This window comes from Aquarana catesbeiana, linkage group LG02 (assembly GCF_042186555.1).
Source record: "Aquarana catesbeiana isolate 2022-GZ linkage group LG02, ASM4218655v1, whole genome shotgun sequence".
NCBI lineage: Eukaryota > Metazoa > Chordata > Amphibia > Anura > Ranidae > Aquarana > Aquarana catesbeiana.
In genome coordinates this window covers 28,497,048-28,517,998 of record NC_133325.1, presented here as the reverse complement: position 1 = coordinate 28,517,998, position 20,951 = coordinate 28,497,048, and the positions used below count along the sequence as shown (strand labels likewise).

Sequence of the window (20,951 nt, the reverse complement as noted above, 5' to 3'; positions counted from 1 at the left end):
CGTACACGCAAGTGTTTTTTCCGTTGGAAAAAAACTTGGTTTTTCCAACGGAATTCCACTCAAGCTTGCCTTGCATAAACACGGTCACACAAAAGTTCTCTGAACTTTCGACCGTCAAGAACGCGGTAACGTACAACACTACGACAAGCCGAGAAAATTAAGTTCAATGCTTCCAAGCATGCGTCAAATTGTTTCCGAGCATGCGTAGGAAATTTGTGTGTCGGAATTTGTACAGAAGATCGCAATTTCCGATTGGAACTTTTTCCAACCGAAAAATAGAGAACATGCTCCCAATCTTTTGCTGGCTGGAATTCTGCCAGCAAACGTCTAATGGAGCATACACACGGTCGGAATTTCTGACCAAAAGCTCAGATCCGACTTTTGCTGGCAGAATTTCTGATCGTGTGTATGGGGTATGAGCCTCAGCTCTAAAAACGCCCAACAAATCCCATTCATTTCAATGGCCCCTGTTCACATCTGAGCGTTCTGTCACCTAAAGCAAAATGCCCGTCGCTCAAAAAAGTACATGAGCTTCTTTTTTGGCAGATTACAGGCTTTTTAATTCTTTTACATTGGTGACAGTTTGAACTTCAGAATGCCTGTACAAAAATGCTGCAAAAACTCTGCAAAAAAACTCTCCAAATAAAAGCCAGAAAAAACGCCCGAAAAATAGCAACGGCTAGATGTGAACAGAGCCTTAGCAATAAGACTCAGCAATTTATATATAAAACATGTGGAATACAGAACAACCATATAATCAAGTGATCCACAAAAAACATATAGGGGGGATTTACTAAAGCTGGAGCACTCAGACTATATTGCAGGTGTGCATGGTAGCCAATCAGCTGCTTACTTCAGCTTGTTCAATTAAGCTTTGACAATAAAACTTGGAAGCTGATTTCTTGGTTTCTATGCAGAAATGCACCAGATTTTGGACTCTCCAGTTTTAGTACATCCCCTCCCAGTGTGACAGTAAGAACTGTCTATATTTGTCCATCACACTGATCAAATTCACATCCCTGTACATAATTCACTGCCCTAATTCATAAATGCCAAGTCAAGATAAGTATATGTTTGTGATCTTTATAATGTAGTTTTCAAAGGAAATCAAATGTGTCAAAGTGTCTTTCCAAACAACACAGTTGAGGGCCTTTTTGCTTGAGGCATTCACACAGTGATCACAAATAATCAACATGATCTGTCTAATGTGTTTATTTATAATGTCCATCAACTCCATCTAATGGCCATAATGAGGTGTTTTCCTGAATCAGGTATTTCGGGAAAATTCCACATTATGGCCATTAGATGGAGCTGAAGATCATAAGAAATAAACATATTAGACAGATTGTGATGATTATCACGATGGCTGTGTAAATGATTGGGGCATTTGCACAGCAAATTTGTTATAACTAGATCACACTCTTATTGAGCTACAACTCTTGTAGTTGGGCTTTATATTGAGAGTAAGCCAATAAAGGGTTAATACAGTAATATCAGAGGTCCCAGCCTGTACACCTTCTTACTGGTATGTGTACTCACGTGTAGGGGCAGAGTTACGTGTGACACAAGGGGTCGCTGGGTGGAGTTGTCAGCACAGCCAGGAATGCTGAAAGGACTGATGGTAACAGCATCCTTAGCACAGCCCCTACTACCTAGTAGGCCTTTATCCTAGTGCATGGAGTGTGTCATTTTATATTTGTCATATTTGGTCTATGGTCTGTCTTATGTTCTGCCTTTATGAATAAAAATATGGGGAAAAAGGTGTATGGACCGGGACCGCTGATGTTACTGGTTTAACCTATTCATGGATATAGCGTTGAATGACCTTCCTCTCAACATAAGGTCCATCCAAGAGGGTAAGTTCTAGCCCAATCACCTTGCACATGGGACTGTTAAGCTGCTGTGTATCTTTAGTGTTCCCAGGAAGGACGAGTGCAGTGTCTAGCAGGATAGCAGTCTATGGCAGTCTGCAGCAGGATGGGACTGAAGGCTGTAGCAAGTGGTACCTGTGCTTAGGGCCCTGGATGCTGCACCTGTCCCTCCTGGGTGCATAGCAGCTAGACGACCCAATGTGCAAGGGGCCTAAGGGTCTGGTTGGACACAAAAATGCAGTTGGGATGTTTGCTTCCCTTTAGAAAACACGTTATAAGGATCACACAAGGACACTTATCTGGGCATTAGAGTAATCAGGAGCTCCCACTAAAGGTCTGAGCATCCATACGTGAATCAGTAGAAAGAAATCATTTTGGGGGTTCGGACACTCTTATGTATTGTATAATATCTAAATGTGGCTGAATTTGATTTTTTTACACAAGTCCAGCCACATTTATAGATTATACAATACACAAGTCCTGGTGAAGGGGGAGAGTCCAAATCCCCGAAACATGCTGCATTTCTTTCTACTGATCATTTATTAAAACATTGCTTTGGACTTTCAGATGTTTGGTGTGGTGCTCCTGTTTTATTGGATGCGTCTGAAGACTCCCCTCTTTTTAGGGGCCTTTGTTTGGTATTTGTAAGCAGCCTAGCCAAAGCAAGTTATCTTGTCTCAGTAGAATGGTCTTTGACAACATCAGATACCAATGATAGAAGATCTAGCACCTCTTTTTGTTTGTAGTTGACAGATCATCAAAACCTGCTGTGATCAAATTTGGCAGATGCACATGCATTAAAATCTTTGTTTCCATTTCTCCATAATATAGGAACAATTGGCTACCGCTCACAAATACATTTTCAGAAATTTGGAAGCTCTCTACTAGTACTAGAGAAGCACTAGTTACTGCACCTCTCTATAGCCAGGCTGTTGCCGGAATTAGTCTCATGGCTTTCATTCATGGTCCATGTACATCCAACCTTGGATTCAGTGATAAGTCCATCCTTCATTGGACCCAGATCGAAGAAATATCAGTCTAGGTAGATGATAGAGAGTAAACCTAGCATTGTTGTAAAAAGTGGTGTGGCAGTGTGTAAGTGTAGGGTAGGGCACTGGTGTAGAAACGTTTTCTGGCTTAGAGAAAATTCCAGAAAGTGATGCTCTGTTATACAGTAATGATGTTATTGCCTACTCTATGTGAATAGGGTGGTGTCTGTTTGTGTAATATATAGAGTATAATGTAAATACAGTGAGGAAAAAAAGTATTTGACCCTCTGCTGATTTTGTACGTTTGCCCACTGACAAAGAAATGATCGGTCTATAATTTTAATGGTCGGTTTATTTTAACAGTGAGAGACAGAATAACAACAAAAATATCCAGAAAACGCATTTCAAAAAAGTTATAAATTGATTTGCATGTTATATGTGAAACAAGTATTTGATCCCCTATCAATCAGCAAGATTTCTGGCTCCCAGGTATCTTCTATGCAGGTAATGAGCTGAGATTAGGAGCACTCTCTTAAATGGTGTCTCTTAAAGACACCTGCTCACAGAAGCAATCAGATTCCAAACTCTCCACCGTGGCAAAAGCCAAAGAGCTGTCCAAGGATGTCAGGGACAAGATTGTAGACCTACACAAAGCTTGAATGGGCTACAAGACCATCGCCAAGCAGCTTGGTGAGAGGGTGACAATAGTTGGTGTGATTATTCGCAAATGGAAGAAATACAAAATAACTGTCAATCTCCCTCAGTCTGGGGCTCCATGCAAGATCTCACCTTGTAAGGTTTCAATGATCATGAGAACGGTGAGGAATCAGCCCAGAATTACATGGGAGAATCTTGTCAATGATCTCAAGGCAGCTGAGACCATAGTCACCAAGAAAACAATTGGTAACACACTACGTCATGAAGGACTGAAATCCTGCCCGCAAGGTACCGCTGCTCAAGAAAGCACATGTACAGGACCGTCTGAGGTTTGCTAATGAACATCTGAATGATTCAGAGGAAAACTGGGTGAAAGTGTTGTGGTCAAATGAGACCAAAATCGAGCTCTTTGGCATCAACTCAACACGCCGTGTTGGAGGAGGAGGAATGCTGCCTATGACCCCAAAAGCACCATCCCCACTATCAAACATAGAGGTGGAAACATTATGCTTTGGGGATGTTTTTCTGTTAAGGGGACAGGACAACTTGACCGCATCAAAGGGACGATGGATGGGGCCATGTACTGTCAAATATTGGATGAGAACCTGCTTCCCTGAGCCAGGGCATTGAAAATGGGTTGTGCAGTAAGTGGGTATTCCAGCATGACAATGACCCATAACACATGGCCAAGGCAACAAAGGAGTGGCTCAAGAAGAAGCACATTAAGGTCCTGGAGTGGCCTAGCCACTCTCCAGACCTTAATCCCAAAGAAAATATGTGGAGGGAGCTGAAGGTTTGAGTTACCAAACGTCAGCCTCGAAACCTTAATGACTTGGAGAGGATCTGAAAAGAGGAGTGGGACAAAATCCCTCCTGAGATGTGTGCAAACCTGATGACCAACTACAAGAAACGTCTGACCTCTGTGATTGCCAGCAAGGGTTTTGCCACCAAGTACTAAGTCATACTTTGTGAAGGGGTCAAATACTTATTTCATTCATTTAAATGCAAATCAATTTATAACTTTTTTGAAATGCGTTTTTCTGGATTTGTTTGTGGTTATTCTGTCTCTCACTGTTAAAGTATACCTACCATTAAAATTATAGACTGATCATTTCTTTGTCAGTGGGCAAACGTACAAAATCAGCAGGGGATCAAATACTTTTTCCTCTCACTGTATGTTATATACCTTTATGTTAACTACCGGTATGCACTGTGCAAAAAAAATGGTTTACCATTAATATTATATTTTAAGTGATAATCTAAGCTGGACTGCTGTGGGTTAAAGAATGGACTTTTGCTCCCCCCCGCTACACAATAAGAATACAGTCGATGGACAGAGTGTATATGTATCTAAGATCCTTCTTGTTTCTTGCAGGGTGGTCTGAGTTCTGGATGTGTTGTGAGGGTTTCCGTAGAAGATGTCAATGATAACCGTCCAGTCTTCTATCCTCTGGAATATGGGGGTAGTGTAAGCACACTGAGCCCACCAGGCACTCCTATACTCAGTGTGACTGCCCGCGATAAAGATGAAGGAATTCATGGTATCATCACCTACCATATCATATCAGGGAATAGCCCCCCACTTCTACGCATAGAACCCGATACAGGTAAGGTCACTGTTAAAAAAAAAAAAAAAAATTGTGTAAAAATACAAATTTTTTAAACCATAGTAAAAAATATTGTGACGTGGTACAGTTGTGGATTTATGTGATGCTAAAGAAATTTGGACATTTTGACAGACCAGAAAAGTAAGCAACAGTGTTTACTGCCAAATACATTTCTGGCATGTGCAAACTGGGCAACGTTTCCGATAATGTGGTCCTTACAGGGGATGGAAGAACATAATATGACCACCATATGTTTACTGTTAGACCCCTTCACACTTGAGTGTTTTTCAGCTTGTTTTTCTAAGCCTGACTACACTCAATATGCAGAATCCCATTCTTTCTAATTGTCCCTGGTCACACTTGTACGCTCAGTGGCCATAAGCTCTACGCCTTACACTCAAATAAAGGACATTAGCTTTTTTTTTTTTTTTTTTGTTTAGCCTATTCAGGCATTTTTTATTTCATTGGCATTGAGAGTGCCTGTAAATACATGATACATGCATTTTTGCACCCAAAGGACTCCTCTCCTCCTCTAGAACTGCTCTCCTTTCCTTGCCCAGCCCAGGAACCAAATGCCTAAGCTTAATACATGAGCAAAATTACCAGGAAAATCACTCTGCTCAGGTGTCAACGCAGGCTTTTGCCAAGGTATGGTTTAGCCCCCCTCATTAATAGTGCAGCCAAAGGAGGTTCGGAAATGGCCAACTTCACAAAAAAATGGTATATACAGTGAAACTAAATGTAACAAATTAACTATATCACATGTCATGTCTCTTCTGCACTAAAACTCACATGCCTGTTCACAATCTTCTTTAGAATGTACACTGAGCTGTGCATACTCAGCACAGTGTATATTCTCCAAACACCTCAGCACTGGAATGAAGACCAGGCACCAGGTGGGTGAAGACCAGGCACCCTAAAGTAGCCAGGGAGAAGATGTTGGTGACAGCGAGGGACCTCGCAGCTGTCGCATTGTTGGAGTGGAGGTAGGGATTTGTAGAGTTTAGTTCCCCTATAAGAGGACCTATGTCTACCATCTATGGTGGTTGCTACCAGGGTGGGCTAACCTCCTGCCAACCATGTAACTCATATGTGCCTTTATGCTCACACACCATACTTATGTGTCAGTGGTGGCTGAGGTTTCTGTACTGAGAGTGCATTGGTTACATGCTCCAAGCACAACGCCTAAGCTGTCACCGACATCTCTCGTTCACTCGAGATATGATCAGGAGCTGTCAGGCTGGGCTCCCCATCATATAACCACTGTGACAGCCAATGACTCTGGTCGCGTAATTTCCAAATCTGTCTTGCCCCCCCCCCAGCCTTAAGACCCAGTTAAAGGGCCATAGTGGGCGGGCAGTCAAGGGTTAATGTTTGAAAAAGCTTGCCTTTAATAGTAATTTGTAATTATATATGTACATGTGGGGAATCATAATTCCTCATTACATACTCAGGTTGTGCTTCCTGATTTGCAGAACTACACAATGCTTGTCTCCTTCTTCGCAATGCCATTCTACCAGTCGGTACACTCATGGAAATCAATGTACTTTCTGGAAGTCAGATACACACCTCCCTCTAGTGGCTATCTGACAGAGCTCTATAATAACCTAACTAGTGGAAAAGTCGAAAATGACGTGTCTAATGAAGTCTGTCAACAGCGACAGTTTTATTTCTTGTTGATTCTGCCAGTAGATCCGTTATTTTTCCACTTCTTGTAACAGGCCAAGGTGTCCAGCAAAATGAGTTACTTCATTGGGAAAAACCATATTACGTTGGTGTGGGTACTCTCAGCGGTCAGCTTTTATTCATACGGTCTAAAGCTGCACACCAGTCCAGAAAAAGATAGCAAGTGCTAAATGTGTTTGGGCCGTATTTAAAAAAAAAATAGTATACTAAAATAAAATTTTAAAAATTAAGTACTCTTTGCCTTGTGAAACTGCATGTGCATTTGTTCTGTGCTGTCAGGCAGTCAAACTTAATAGGTAATATCTAACTAAATGCATTTGCGAATTGAATGCCTTCCTTGCTATAATTATGAGATATTAAGAATATTAGGAAATATAACTGACTTCAGGTAATGAGTTCAGAATTGGCTTACATCCTTTAGACATTAAAATGTAAATTTGGCTCACCGGTATTTTGCTTTTTTTTTCCTCTCCGGATCAATAGTATGTATAAGAATAAGAACTGGTAAAACAAATGGACAATTGTTTTTGCCGACATCATTAACAAAGTAACTATGGTGGGTACACCTAAGTGCTTCTGGCAACTTACAGTGGTGGTGGTGGTACACTGACTATGACCAATGGTGGTGGTGGTACACTGTCTATGATTTCTGGTGTTGGTGGCACACTATCTATGATTTTTGGTGGTGGTGGCGGCACGCTGTCTATAATCTATGGTGGCACACTATCTATGATCTATGGTGGTGGTGGCACACTATCTATGATCTATGGTGGTGGTGGAACACTGTCTATGATCTATGGTGGTGGTGGCACACTGTCTATGATCTATGGTGGTGGTGGCACACTGTCTGTGATATATGGTGGTGGTGGCACACTGTCTATGATCTATGGTGGTGGTAGAAAACTGTCTATGATATATGGTGGTGGTGGCACACTGTCCATTATCTATGGTGGTGGTAACACACTGGGGTGGATTTACGAAAGGCAAATAGACTGTGCACTTTGCAAGGTCAGTTGCACTCATTTTTCATAGAGCTTAGTGAAGCTCTGCTGATTTCTTTGATCTAATGTAGTAAAGCTTCACTACATTACTAAGCTCTGGAAAAATGAGTGCAACTGCATTTGCAAAGTGCACAGTCTATATGCTTTTCGTAAATAAAACCCAGTGTTTATGATATGTGGTGGTGGCCCTACACTATAACTATTATGGTGATGCTCTCTGTATAGGTTCTTACTGTGACTCTCTTTCAGGTACTCTTATCGTGGCTCGTGCTCTGTCTGCACGGGCTGGCTCTGTCCTACATCTGGAAGTGGGAGCTCAGGATGGAGGTGGAGTCAGAGCCGAGATGAATGCCCGGGTAAATGTCAGCATTCTGCCGAGTGCTGCCCATGTGCCTACATTTCTGCAGCCCCAGTATGACTTCACAGTATCTGAGGATACGCCTCCTGGAACAAGTGTGGGTAGTGTGAAAGCCACCAACCCAGCAGGTATATTCTGTTATGACTTCTGCACTGTGTATCTACACCGTTTTGAGATTTCTATAAGATCCGATACATCTGCTTTATCCACAATTTACCTAGCAATTTACAAGCATTGGTTTTCATTACAATTGGGGTGGATTCACTAAAGGCAAATAGACTGAGCATTGGAAATGCAGTTGCTACAGAACTTAAATAAGGGGAAAATCTGCTGACATCCATTTTCCAATCATGCACAAGCAAAAATGCTGTTTTTTTATTTTTATTTTCCCTGCATGTGATTGGGTATTCTTTGGAAAGTGAAGCTTCACTTAATTTACTAAGCTATGGAGCAACTGCACTTGCAAAGTCTATTTGTCTATTTTTAGTAAATACACCCAAATGAATCTGCATTGTCTTTCGTCCCTTAGTAGGATAAAACATTTTTCCAATTCATTTATTTATTCCTAAAAACTCAACTTTGATAAATAAAAAAATTATGCCATCTATACATTACATGAGTTCAACAAGTAATGCAAAAGATTTTAACACTGACTTTGTTAGAGTTAATGGAAAACTTAGAATAAGGCTTAAAGAAAGCTCCTTGAAAAAATTCCATATACCCTGGGTGCTGAGTATGAAATAATACTTTCATCGTCAAAATAGCACAGACCTTACCAGGTTGGGCAAGCTACAACCATTTTCTTCATACCGCATATCTACAAAAGCCTAATCCAAGCATTACCCACATACATACAGTATCTCACACAAGTGAGTACACCCCTCATATTTTTTTAAAAATGTTATTATATCTTTTCATGTGACAACACTGAAGAAATTACACTTTTGCTACAATGTAAAGTAGTGAGTGTACAGCTTGTATAACAGTGTAAATTTGCTGTCCCCTCAAAATAACTCAACACACAGCCATTAATGTCTAAACCGCTGGCAACAAAAGTGAGTACACCCCCTAAGTGAAAATGTCCAAATTGGGCCATTTTCCCTCTCAGGTATCATGTGACTCGTTAGTGTTACAAGGTGTGAATGGGCAGCAGGTGTGTTAAATTTGGTGTTATCACTCTCACTCTCTCATACTGGTCACTGGAAGTTTAACATGGCACTTCATGGCAAAGAACTATCTGAGGATCTAAAAAAAAGAATTGTTGCTCTACATAAAGATGGCCAAGGCTACAAGAAGATTGCCAAGACCCTGAAAATGAGCTGCAGCATGATGGCCAAGACCATACAGAGGTTTAACAGGACAGGTTTCACTCAGAACAGGCCTCGCCATGGTCGACCAAAGAAGTTGAGTGCACATGCTCAGCGTCATATCCAGAGGTTGTCTTTGGGAAATAGATGTATGAGTGCTGCCAGCATTGCTGCAGAGGTTGAAGGGGCGGGGGGAGGGTCAGCCTGTCAATGCTTAGACCATACGCTGCACACTGCATCAAATTGGTCTAAGGATGATGCGCTAGAAAGTCCGCAAACAGTTTGCTGAAGACAAGCAGACTAAGGACATGGATTACTAAAACCATGTCCTGTGGTCTGATGAGACCAAGATAAACTTATTCGGTTCAGATGGTGTCAAGCGTGTGTGGCAACAACCAGGTGAGGAGAACAAAGACAAGTGTGTCTTGCCTACAGTCAAGCATGGTGGTGGGAGTGTCATGGTCTGGGGCTGCATGAGTGCTGCCGGCACTGGGGAGCTACAGTTCATTGAAGGAACCATGAATGCCAACATGTACTGTGACATACTGAAGCAGAGCATGATCCCCTCTCTTCAGGGGCTGGGCCGCAGGACAGTATTTTAACATGAGAAGGACCCCAAACACACCTCTAAGACGACCACTGCCTTGCTAAAGAAGCTGAGGGTAAAGGTGATGGACTGGCCAAGCATGTCTCCAGACCTAAACCCTATTGAGCATCTGTGGGGCATCCTCAAACGGAAGGTGGAGGAGTGCAAGGTCTCTAACATCCACCAGCTCTGTGATGTCGTCATGGAGAAGTGGAAGAGGACTCCAGTGGCAACCTGTGAAGCTCTGGTGAGCTCCATGCCCAAGGGGGTTAAGGCAGTGCTGGAAAATAATAGTGGCCACACAAAATATTTACACTTTGGGCCCAAATTGGACATTTTCACTTAGGGATGTACTCACTTTTGTTGCCAGTGGTTTAGACATTAATGGCTGTGTGTTGAGTTATTTTGAGGGGACAGCAAATTTACACTGTTATACAAGCTGTACACTCACTACTTTACATTGTAGCAAAGTGTCATTTCTTTAGAGTTGTCACATGAAAAGATATAATAAAATATTTAAAAAATCTGAGGGGTGTACTCACTTGGTGAGATACTGTAGGTCTCACTTTTATACACATATATGTTGTGATATTCAACCACCACAGTAAAATGCTTTTAGGGTGACAGAATATTAACCCATTACTGTGAGTGCATTATTTCCATCTAATTTTGCATACCTGTTCTTTTGCTTTAAAAACACTAAGAGGCTCTACTTTTACTATTCCTAGGTGTCTCAAGTGTGATCCTGTACTCGCTGGTCTTTGGTGACCCTCGTGGCCTTTTCTCTCTGGACCCTCGTTCTGGAATATTGTCCACACATCAACCACTTGACCGAGAACAAGACGCTGAGCTTACTCTAGAAGTCCAAGCTCGCAGTGGGTCTCCTCCAGCCTATACCCGGGCCCGGATTAACTTTAGGATCACCGACATCAATGACAACCCACCAATCTTTGCTTTGACCTCGCATACCTTGAGACTCCAAGGCTCCCCACCTACTGGATCTGTTATATTTACTGCTAAAGCAACAGACCCTGATACAGGAGCCAATGGACAGATTAATTACCAGATTGTGTCACAGGGACCCTTTAGTGTTGACAGTTCAGGACAGATCCAGACTACTGGGCCCCTGACACAAGAAAATTATGAGCTGCGTGTTCTTGCCCTTGATGGTGGATTCCCACAGCTGACTTCTGAGTTAGAAGTCACTGTTCTTGTGCTGGAACAGGAATCTGAGCCAGCCTGTGGAGCCTCTGATTATCGCGTAGAGGTCCGAGAAGGTAGCCCTCCAATGAGCCGGCTGGTGCAGGTGCAAGCTTTGCTTCCGGTTGGAGGTGAGAACCCTTTACGTTATAGGTTGAGACCAGACGCTGATGCCGTGGGGTTCAGCGTTGAGCCAGAGACTGGGTGGCTTTATGTACGAGGGGCCTTGGATCGAGAAAGTCGTGAAGTTTACGTTCTGGCAGTCTTGGCATCTGGGGGATCTGGCATCCGAACTGCCACTTGTACCGTGCGTGTTCGAGTGACTGATGAAAATGACAATGCTCCGCGCCTTAGCGAGGAGAGGTATTTTATGAGTATTCCTGAGAATCGGCCCTCAGGAGAAATTGTGGGAAGGGTCAGTGCTACAGACAGAGATGCTGGTCAGAATGGACGTATTACTTACAGACTTCCAGCTCAAGAAACTGACTTCAGTATACACCCACATACTGGTAAGTGGCCATTAAGTAGGGAACATTCTGTGTTTTAAAAAAAAAATCCAAACATATCCTGCAGCCATCAACTTCAACTTCCTCCAAAATATATATTTACAAAATGTCCTGCCTTCTGTCTGTACAGGAGAACTGTCTGTAAGAAGGAGTCTTGACCGGGAACACCAGGCCAACTACCAGCTATTGGTCATTGCCCAAGATGGTGGAGCTCCTCCACGCAGTGTAACCGGAACCATCCATGTCTCTGTGTTGGATGAGAATGACAATCGTCCTGAGTTTTTGTACCCCGTATCTGGAAGGGAAACACCAATACAGGTGACAACAGGAAGACATGATAATGAGGTTCTCTGTTTGATAATGGGGGAAGGTTTCATTGGTGGATACCATGATATCAGGGAAATTATAGCGTTAGGAGGGGCACAAAGTTTATAGTCACAATGAAATTGATTCTGCTTAATATATCTTCTCTCTTGACCAGAGTGTAATGCCCTTCTGTGTATTCTCTTTCCGTAGATAATGGAGGGCAAAAGTTCAGGCATGTTTGCAGCATCCATCTTGGCAAAGGATCCAGATGAGGGGGAGAATGGAACAGTCATCTACAGCTTGTCAGGTACCTACCTCTACTACAAATAAAAGACCTCCCACTGAGGTGGCCAGTCCAATAATGTAGATGTTGGAGGGTCAGTAAAGCTCTTATTTTAATGGGATTCCGCAGGCTTGATCTCCCTGTAGCAAGAGTGTACTTTGAAGTATCAAGTTGTATCTGTCCTTCAAAGGAGCCTGAACCTAACAACTCCAACAGGGTGGGGACCCCTGAAAATGGGTCCTTGCAGAAGGTGCAGCTAGCATGTCAGATGAAAGACCCCATTGACAACTGCAGAAATATAACAAGCTGAAATTTGACAAGGCAGTGGATATTGCATCCACACAAGAGTCAAATATCAGCTCTGTGTGAACTGACCTTTAAAGCACAATTTTAGCTTTCTTTTTAAACTGTTATATTAGTCAGAGTGCAAATAAAATAAAGTCTTTAAATGTCTTCTTTTTTGTTATCTTATGCTCAAGCCCTACCCCAGTCTTCCCTTTACAGACAGCACACTAGACATCAGAATTTCTGCGCTCTTTGAGAGGGCATAATATAAGAGAGAAAAATATAAATGACTATTACTATGAATAAGAAATACCATGGAGGATTAACATTCCCCAAACTGGGGCCCTGGTTGCCATAGAACAGCTCCTGCAATAAGAAGGCCCTACATTCAGTGCTTTCTCATTGTGTGCAAGGTTAGCTCTTGTGCAGAGCAGCAGCAGCTGATGGGCGTTGGACTCAGCATTCTATTACAGGTACTAGTGAGCATGATCTCCTGCCCAATAGAGAATGTATAGTTCTGGCTGTGATGTCACAACAAAGAACGTCTTGGGACATGAAGTTTACAAGCAGGTAAATTACCTTTGAACACCACTGGCCAGGAGTGGGGTTTATTATTCCCAGTGACACCAGTTCTCAAGAAGAGGGGTCTTTTATTACAACCAATGGCACCAATGCCCGTGGGGAAGAATGTCTTTTATTACACCCAAAGACCACTGATGTAGGGGCATTATGTGCTGTAGATTAGTAAATCCATTTCTTCAGAATGTTCAGAATCTACTCACATGACCCCAACTCTCAAATCTTGGGTTGGGTCTCTATATACTGTATACATATATGTCTTTACTCCTTTTTTTAAATTTGCTTATGCATCAAGTTATGTGTTTCTTGTTTTTTACTACCAAGGTCCATGGGCAGAGCGATTCACCCTTCACCCGCACACAGGAGAGCTACGCACAGCAACAGTTTTACACCATGCAGATCGATCCCATTACACAATGACTGTCCAGGCTAGAGACTCTGGATCTCCAGCTAAAAGCTCAGAGGCCACTGTTCGTATTCAGGTACTGTACACACAGATAAGTATCCAACTGTTAAAGAAAAAAAAAAACTTACATTTATAATAACTGACTGTAGTTACATTTAAATTTTTAGGTGGTGACATCTACTCGTTACCCTACCAAACCCAACCCCAGTGTACTGGTCCTGATGCCAATGGAAGGATTACCACCTGGGTCTCTTCTGGGTGCTGTTTCCCCTAAAACGCCTCATGGTTCTGCGATCTACACTTTATTAGATGACCAACATGGAAACTTTATGGTGGATGGTCGAACTGGCAACATATTTCTCGTACAAGAACTGGACTTCGAGAGTCAGCCCCGTCACAGCCTCCGAGTAAGCATTGAGGAAGCACATGAAGTTTCTGGTATGTATCTGCCCCCAAGGGTAGTGCAAGTAGAGATTGAAGTGCAGGACAAAAATGACCACTCACCAATGTTTCCAGAGGATCCACTGACATTGGTGATTCCAGAGGATGCCCAGGTTGGTTCCTCCATCTTTACCTTCCAAGCTATAGACCGCGATGGTCCAGGCCCCAATAGCCAGGTGCGTTATTCCTTGATGCGGCAAGAGCCAGAAGCTGCTGAATCTACTTTTCGACTGGACACAGAGACTGGGGTATTAAGTGTAGCAAAGCCATTAGATCGTGAAAAAGTGTCTTCTTACCTACTCATGGTGGAAGCTACAGATCGGGCACTGAACGCCAGTCAGCGTCGGTCAACTTCTGTCACCGCCAGAATTTTTCTCAGCGACCGCAATGACCACACTCCACGGTTCCTCACACCAGCTACATTATGGCTATCAGAGGACCTGCCTGTTGGATCCACAGCTCTTTTCCTGGTGGCACAAGATCCAGACCTAGGAGAGAATGGGAGAGTTGGTTATCAGATAGCCGGAGGTAATGAGGATGGTCGGTTCCAGATACATCCACACTCAGGTAAGATTGACAGGTTACTAGACAAATTTAAATAAAGCTCTCAATAACTTCTGTAGCAGCAGGTACTGTCGAGCAATTCATCCTCAAAAAGAGAAGCAGTGATGTATTTGAGTCTAGACAGAACTCAGCTTTTCCTTTCTTATGTGCACCTTTCCTGTGTTTACACTAGAGATTAGAAGGCTTTCAGGTCACTGATGGACAGGGATGAGCCTGGGTTTGGGTCTGGCCTGGCTGATCCCAGAAGACAGCTGTAAATGCCTGGCCAATCAGCTGTAGGTTGAAATAATTGATCTAATATGGTCACATGGGATCCTCCACCCACAGCTGATTGAGCCGGCAATGACAACATCTGGGTTTGGATTTGGACCAAACAGTGTTAATTTTGTCAACGAAAGCATTTTAGTCAGCGGCATTTTTTACAGTAACGAAACAAAAGTACAGCACATTTTTGTCCACTAACGAAAAGTATGACAAAAATCAAATCCGTTTTCGTTAAGGACTGAAAACATGACAAAAATGGCAAGGAGGGACGTTTACCCTCGTGAACTAACTTTCGGTTTTCATGGAGCTGTATCTGTGAGTTTGTTCAAACCTTAAAGGGGTTGTAAACCCTCGTGTTTTTTCACCTTAATGCATCCTATGCATTAAGGTGAAAAAACTTCTGACACTGACCGGCCCCCTAGCCCCCCTGTTTTACTCACCTTAGCCCTTCAATCACTCGGTGGAAATGCGCTCTTCCTCTCTGCAAGGGGTCCTCGGCTCTTAAATAAATAGATTTATAGCAGGGCAGCCATTGACTCCCGCTGCTGTCAATCAAATCCAATGATGCGGACGCTGGGGGGCGGGGCCGAGTCCAGCATTCTGTGTCTATAGATGCAAATGCTGGACTCGGGAGCACACCCTCAAGGTAACCCCCCGGGAGAACGCTTCTCCCAGGGGGTTTACCGATGCTAGGAGGAGCCGCGAGCACCGCCAGGGGACCCTAGAAGACAATGATCGGGGCCACGCTGTGCAAAACGAACTGCACAGTGGAGGTAAGTATGATATGTTTGTTATTTAAAAAACAAAAAACAAAAGGTTTAGTGTCACTTTAATACCATAAAATTCTAGAGAAATGCTTAAATAATGCATTGCAATTTTACTAAACACATTCGATTTTAGTTGACTAAAATACGATGACTAAAATGGGACTAAAACTAAAATGGCATTTTAGTCAAAGACTATGACTAAAACACAAATGGGACTTAAACTAAAATGCCATTTTAGTCCTAAGACTAAAGCAAAATTTGCTGCCAAAATTAACACTGGGACCAAACCCAAGCTTATTACTACTGCTGGAAGGTGGATCAGATAAAGATGTGCTGCAGAAATCAAAGTTAAGGCACTTTCCACTGTAATCTTTGAAAATGAGTTACTCTATACTGCCCATAGCCACAAAGATCGGAGAAAAGCTGTTGCAAACTCTTTTGCTGCTTGTTTAGAATATGATAATATTTGAAAATCTATAGCCTGGCCACAGCTCTATTACATAGTTACATAGTAGGTGAGGTTGAAAAAAGACACAAGTCCATCAAGTTGAACCCATGTGTGTGATTATATGTCACTATTACATTGTATATCCCTGTATGTTGTGGCCGTTCAGGTATCTAATAGTTTCTTGAAACTATCGATGCTCCCCGCTGAGACCACAGCCTGTGGAAGGGAATTCCACATCCTTGCCGCTCTTACAGTAAAGAATCCTCTACGTTGTTTAAGGTTAAACCTCTTTTCTTCTAATTTTAATGAGTGGCCACTAGTCTTGTTAAACTTCCTTCTGCGAAAAAGTTTTATCCCCATTGTGGGGTCACCAGTACAGTATTTGTATATTGAAATTCTATCTCCTCTTAAGTGTCTCTTCTCCAAAGAGAATAAGTTCAGTGTTGCAACCTTTCCTCATAACTAGGGATGAGCCGAACACCCCCCTGTTCGGTTCGCACCAGAACATGCGAACAGGCAAAAAATTTGTTCGAACACGCGAACACTGTTAAAGTCTATGGGACTCGAACATGAATAATCAAAAGTGCTAATTTTAAAGCCTTATATGCAAGTTATTGTCATAAACAGTGTTTGGGGACCTGGGTCCTGCCCCAGGGGACATGTATCAATGCAAAAAAAAGTTTTAAAAATAGCCGTTTTTTCGGGAGCAGTGATTTTAATAATGCTTAAAGTGAAACAATAAAAGTGTAATATTCCTTTAAATTTCATACCTGGGGGGTGTCTATAGTATGCCTGTAAAGGGGCACATGTTTCCTGTGTTTAGAACAGTCTGAGAGCAAAATGACATTTCAAAGGAAAAAAAGTAATTGAAAACTACTCGCTGCTATAATGAATTGTCGGTCCGACAATACACATAAAAGTTCATTGATAAAAACGGCATGGATTCCCCCATAGGGGAACCCCGAACCAAAAAAAAAAAAAAAAAGGCTTGGGGGTCCCCCTAAATTCCATACCAGGCCCTTCAGGTCTGGTATGGATATTAAGGGGAACCCCGCGCCAAAATTAAAAAATAAAATGGCGTGGGGGTCCCCCTTAAAATTGATTTTAAGGGAACCCCGCCCCCAAATTTTTTTAAAAAATGGCATGGGGTCCCCCCAAAAATCCATACCAGACCCTTATCCAAGAACGCAACCTGGCAGGCCGCAGGAAAAGAGGGGGAGATGAGAGAGCGCCCCTCCTGCTGAACTGTACCAGGCCACATGCCCTCAACATTGGGAGGGTGCTTTGAGGTAGCCCCCCAAAGCACCTTGTCCCCATGTTGATGAGGACAAGGGCCTCATCCCCACAACCCTTGGCCGGTGGTTGTGGGGGTCTGCGGGCGGGAGGCTTATCGGAATCTGGAAGCCCCCTTTAACAAGGGGACCCCCAGATCCCACCCCCCTGTGTGAAATGGTAATGGGGTACAAAAGTACCCCTACCATTTCACAAAAAAGTGTCAAAAGTATTAAAAATTACAAGAGACAGTTTTTGACAATTCCTTTATTTAAAGTCTTTGTCTTTCCATCTTCTTCTGGTCTTTTTCCTTCTTTCTTCCTCCATCTTCTTCTTCCTCTGGTTCTTCCTCCGATCCTCTGTTTCTTGCTCCGGTGTTCTCGTCCGGCATCTTCCTCCGCGGCGTCTTCTTCCCCACTTCGTTCTTGGGCCGCTCCACATCCATGGGAGGCTCCCACTGTGTGATGCTTCTCTTTTTCTGACACTTCTTAAATAACGGAGGGCGGGGCCACCCAGTGACCCCACCCTCCTCTGACGCACGGGGACTTGACGAGGACTTCCCTATGGCTTTCCCGATGAAGTCAGAAGGTGGCGCGGTCACCTGTTACGTAACAAGATGTGAATGATAAAAGATACTTTAATAAAATTGACGTAAGACATGCTTCATAAGATACATAATACAAGGGGTAAGGGAAAGGATGGGGAACAAGAGACACCTGGAAAATTTAATCAATCAAGTGCAAGCTGTAACCATAATACACAGAAAAGAAAGGGGGGGGGAAGTGCCCGGTACTAGTGTCCGGGTAAGGGGTTACTTTAACAGCACTAATTGAATATCAATTATTCAATAATAACCAACTAAAATGCCGTAAATAGATTAAATATATCACTTTATTAAGTATTTTAAAACAACATTGAACATATGTGTGTATACCAAGTGATTGGTATCAATCATATCGGCACACACTCATATATATGTATAACACCAAAAAATACCAACTGTATTGAACCAAAGACACAGGGCAATTGTAAAGTAGGGCAACCATCTAGGTGGGTAAAAAGGGCTGAAAATTTAGTTCAGTGTTTAGCCCCACTGGGACTAGCGACTTTAGGCGGTACACCCACCACTTCTCCTTTTGTAATAATATACGATCAAAGTCGCCACGTCTGGGGGGCAAATGCAAAGCATAAATACCTTTTACCCTCATGCCTCGTGAATTTCCCCCGTGAAATTGCGCAAAGTGCTTTGCTAGAGGTTTTTCTGGAGTTTTGGTTTTGTCATTAATTTCGCGCAAATGTTCGCCGATGCGGATTTTTAACTGTCTTTTCGTTTTTCCAATATAGATTTTGGGACACGGGCATGTGATCATATAGATTAGTCGGGATGTGGAACAATTAATTAAATCATAGATTTTGAATGACCCTTTCCCGTGTGCGTCTGTAAAAGTAGATGTTCTGTCTACATAAGGGCAGATTTGGCATCTATTACAAGGATACATGCCAAGTGTTCGTGGGTACTCTGATATCCAGGTATTTTCTTGTTTTCGAATGAATTCGGATTGTATCAAAATATCTCCCAAATTCTTTGCCCGTCGGGCAACCAACTGGGGTGATGAGCCTACGATCCTGCCTAGTCCTGGTGAATTTACCAATAGACCCCAATGTTTTTCTAGAACTGACCGAATGTCATTCCATTGGGATCCAAAGGTGGTTATTATCCTGACTGGTGCGTCTTTTTTTTGAGGGAATGAATCAGGAATGCTGGTTGGCTCAATGGAAAGTAGGCTTTGGCGTTTGCGAATCGCTGCCTTTTTCCTAGCTCGTTTGATTTGCCGATGTGAGTAGCCACGCTCTCTAAATCGCATGTAGAGATCCTGGCTCTCCTTACGGTAATCACTGGCTTTTGTACAGTTTCGTTTAAGGCGCAGGAATTGGCCTACCGGGATACCGTTTTTTATCCAATGAGGATGGTGACTGGTAGCGCTCAAAAAGGTATTCGCTGCTGTTTCCTTACGGTAAGTAGACGTAAGTAATTGTCCATTCTCAAAACGAATTTGTAGATCGAGAAAGGACAATTCTGTTTGACTGAAGGAGTACGTCAGGTGTATATTAAATGAATTGACATTCAGTTCATGGATGAACTTCAACATGTCGGTTTGGGTACCCCGCCAGATCATAAAAATATCATCGATGTACCGCAACCAGGCGTGAACATGGCTGCGGTACATCGACGAAGGGAACACCATCATCTCCTCCCAAAAGCTTAAGTGGAGGCACGCGTATGAGGGTGCCCATGCTGCCCCCATGGATGTACCTCGTATTTGTTGGTAATAGACCGTTAGAAATTGAAAGTAATTGTTTTTTAACATAAATCTCAACAGATCTATCAAAAATTCGTTTTGTGGTCCTGATTCGGGATAGATGGTGTTCAAAAAGGTATCAACTGCTTTGATCCCGCAGTCGTGGGGTATTGAGGTATATAGTGACTCGACGTCAATACCGACTAGCCAGATTTCACCCAATTGGTCAAGATTCTCAAACTCTGTCAACTTAGCCAAGACATGACGAGTGTCTTGTACGAAGGATTTTTGGCTCGTGACCATATCTTTCAGCAGGAGATCAAGGTACCCACCAATGCGTTCAAAAGGACCTTGGCAGGCCGATACAATCGGCCTACCAGGTGGATCATTCAAGTTTTTATGCAGTTTAGGGATTATGTAAAAGGTAGGTGTGTTGAAGTCCTGTACTGAAAGATGCTGGTATTCTCGCATAGTCAGCAATCCCTCATCCCTGGCAAAGGTAAGTTTCCGATTTAAATCCTGGATCAGTGCTGGAAAGGGGTTATGGTCTAGTCTGCGATAAGTAGTAGCATCAGTGAGTAGCTTTTTTGCTATTTTTTCATAGTGTGTGTCATCTAGGATGACAACATTGCCTCCCTTGTCGCTATTTTTTATTACAATATTTTTTCTTTTTTTAAGATCATCGAGGGCGATTCTTTCACTATCGGTTAGGTTATCATTGCCTTTTTTGTTCCATTTAATTTTCTCTAGGTCGGATTGCACCATCTCAAGAAAGAGGCTTAACCATCTATTCTTGGTCAGGGGAGGCATTTTCTGTGATTTGATTTTTAGGTCCACTGATCGTTTGATCAGTGTATGGGGCTCCTCACTATGTGCTTGGTTTTCGTACAGTAGAGAATTCAGAATATCCAAAGCCTGTTGGTCATCCGAATCTATAATGGGATTGGTTGCTGTGGTTTCATTTTTACCTTCATATAGGGATCGTAGAAAAACTTTTCTCAGGAATAAGGCAATGTCCTTATATACAGTAAACTCATCCATAGTGGATGTCGGTGAGAAGGACATACCTTTGGCAAGGAGACTGAGATGGTCTGGACTTAAACGGTGGCTAGATAGATTAACCACCTTCAGATCATCAGGCTTGTATGGTTCACTGTTGAGGGGTGGCATAGTTAATGTCTTTTTTGGCTTCTCGTGTACGTGCGATCTCCCCTCCCCATCATCCTCTCCCGTATATCTCCCTAGGATCTTTCTCGTCCGCTTATCAG

General features: G+C 42.8%; 1 protein-coding gene across 2 annotated transcripts in view; it reads left to right on the top strand.

The window, feature by feature from the left end:
* Positions 1-20,951, top strand: part of DCHS1 (dachsous cadherin-related 1) — a 106,717-nt gene that overhangs the window by 54,056 nt on the left and 31,710 nt on the right. For both annotated transcript variants that reach the window (XM_073612704.1, XM_073612703.1), the window contains 7 exons: positions 4,893-5,124; positions 8,061-8,297; positions 10,791-11,771; positions 11,899-12,086; positions 12,285-12,381; positions 13,546-13,703; positions 13,795-14,635. In XM_073612704.1, the coding sequence (XP_073468805.1) occupies positions 4,893-5,124; positions 8,061-8,297; positions 10,791-11,771; positions 11,899-12,086; positions 12,285-12,381; positions 13,546-13,703; positions 13,795-14,635 (2,734 nt within the window). The remainder of the gene's footprint in view (positions 1-4,892; positions 5,125-8,060; positions 8,298-10,790; positions 11,772-11,898; positions 12,087-12,284; positions 12,382-13,545; positions 13,704-13,794; positions 14,636-20,951) is intronic.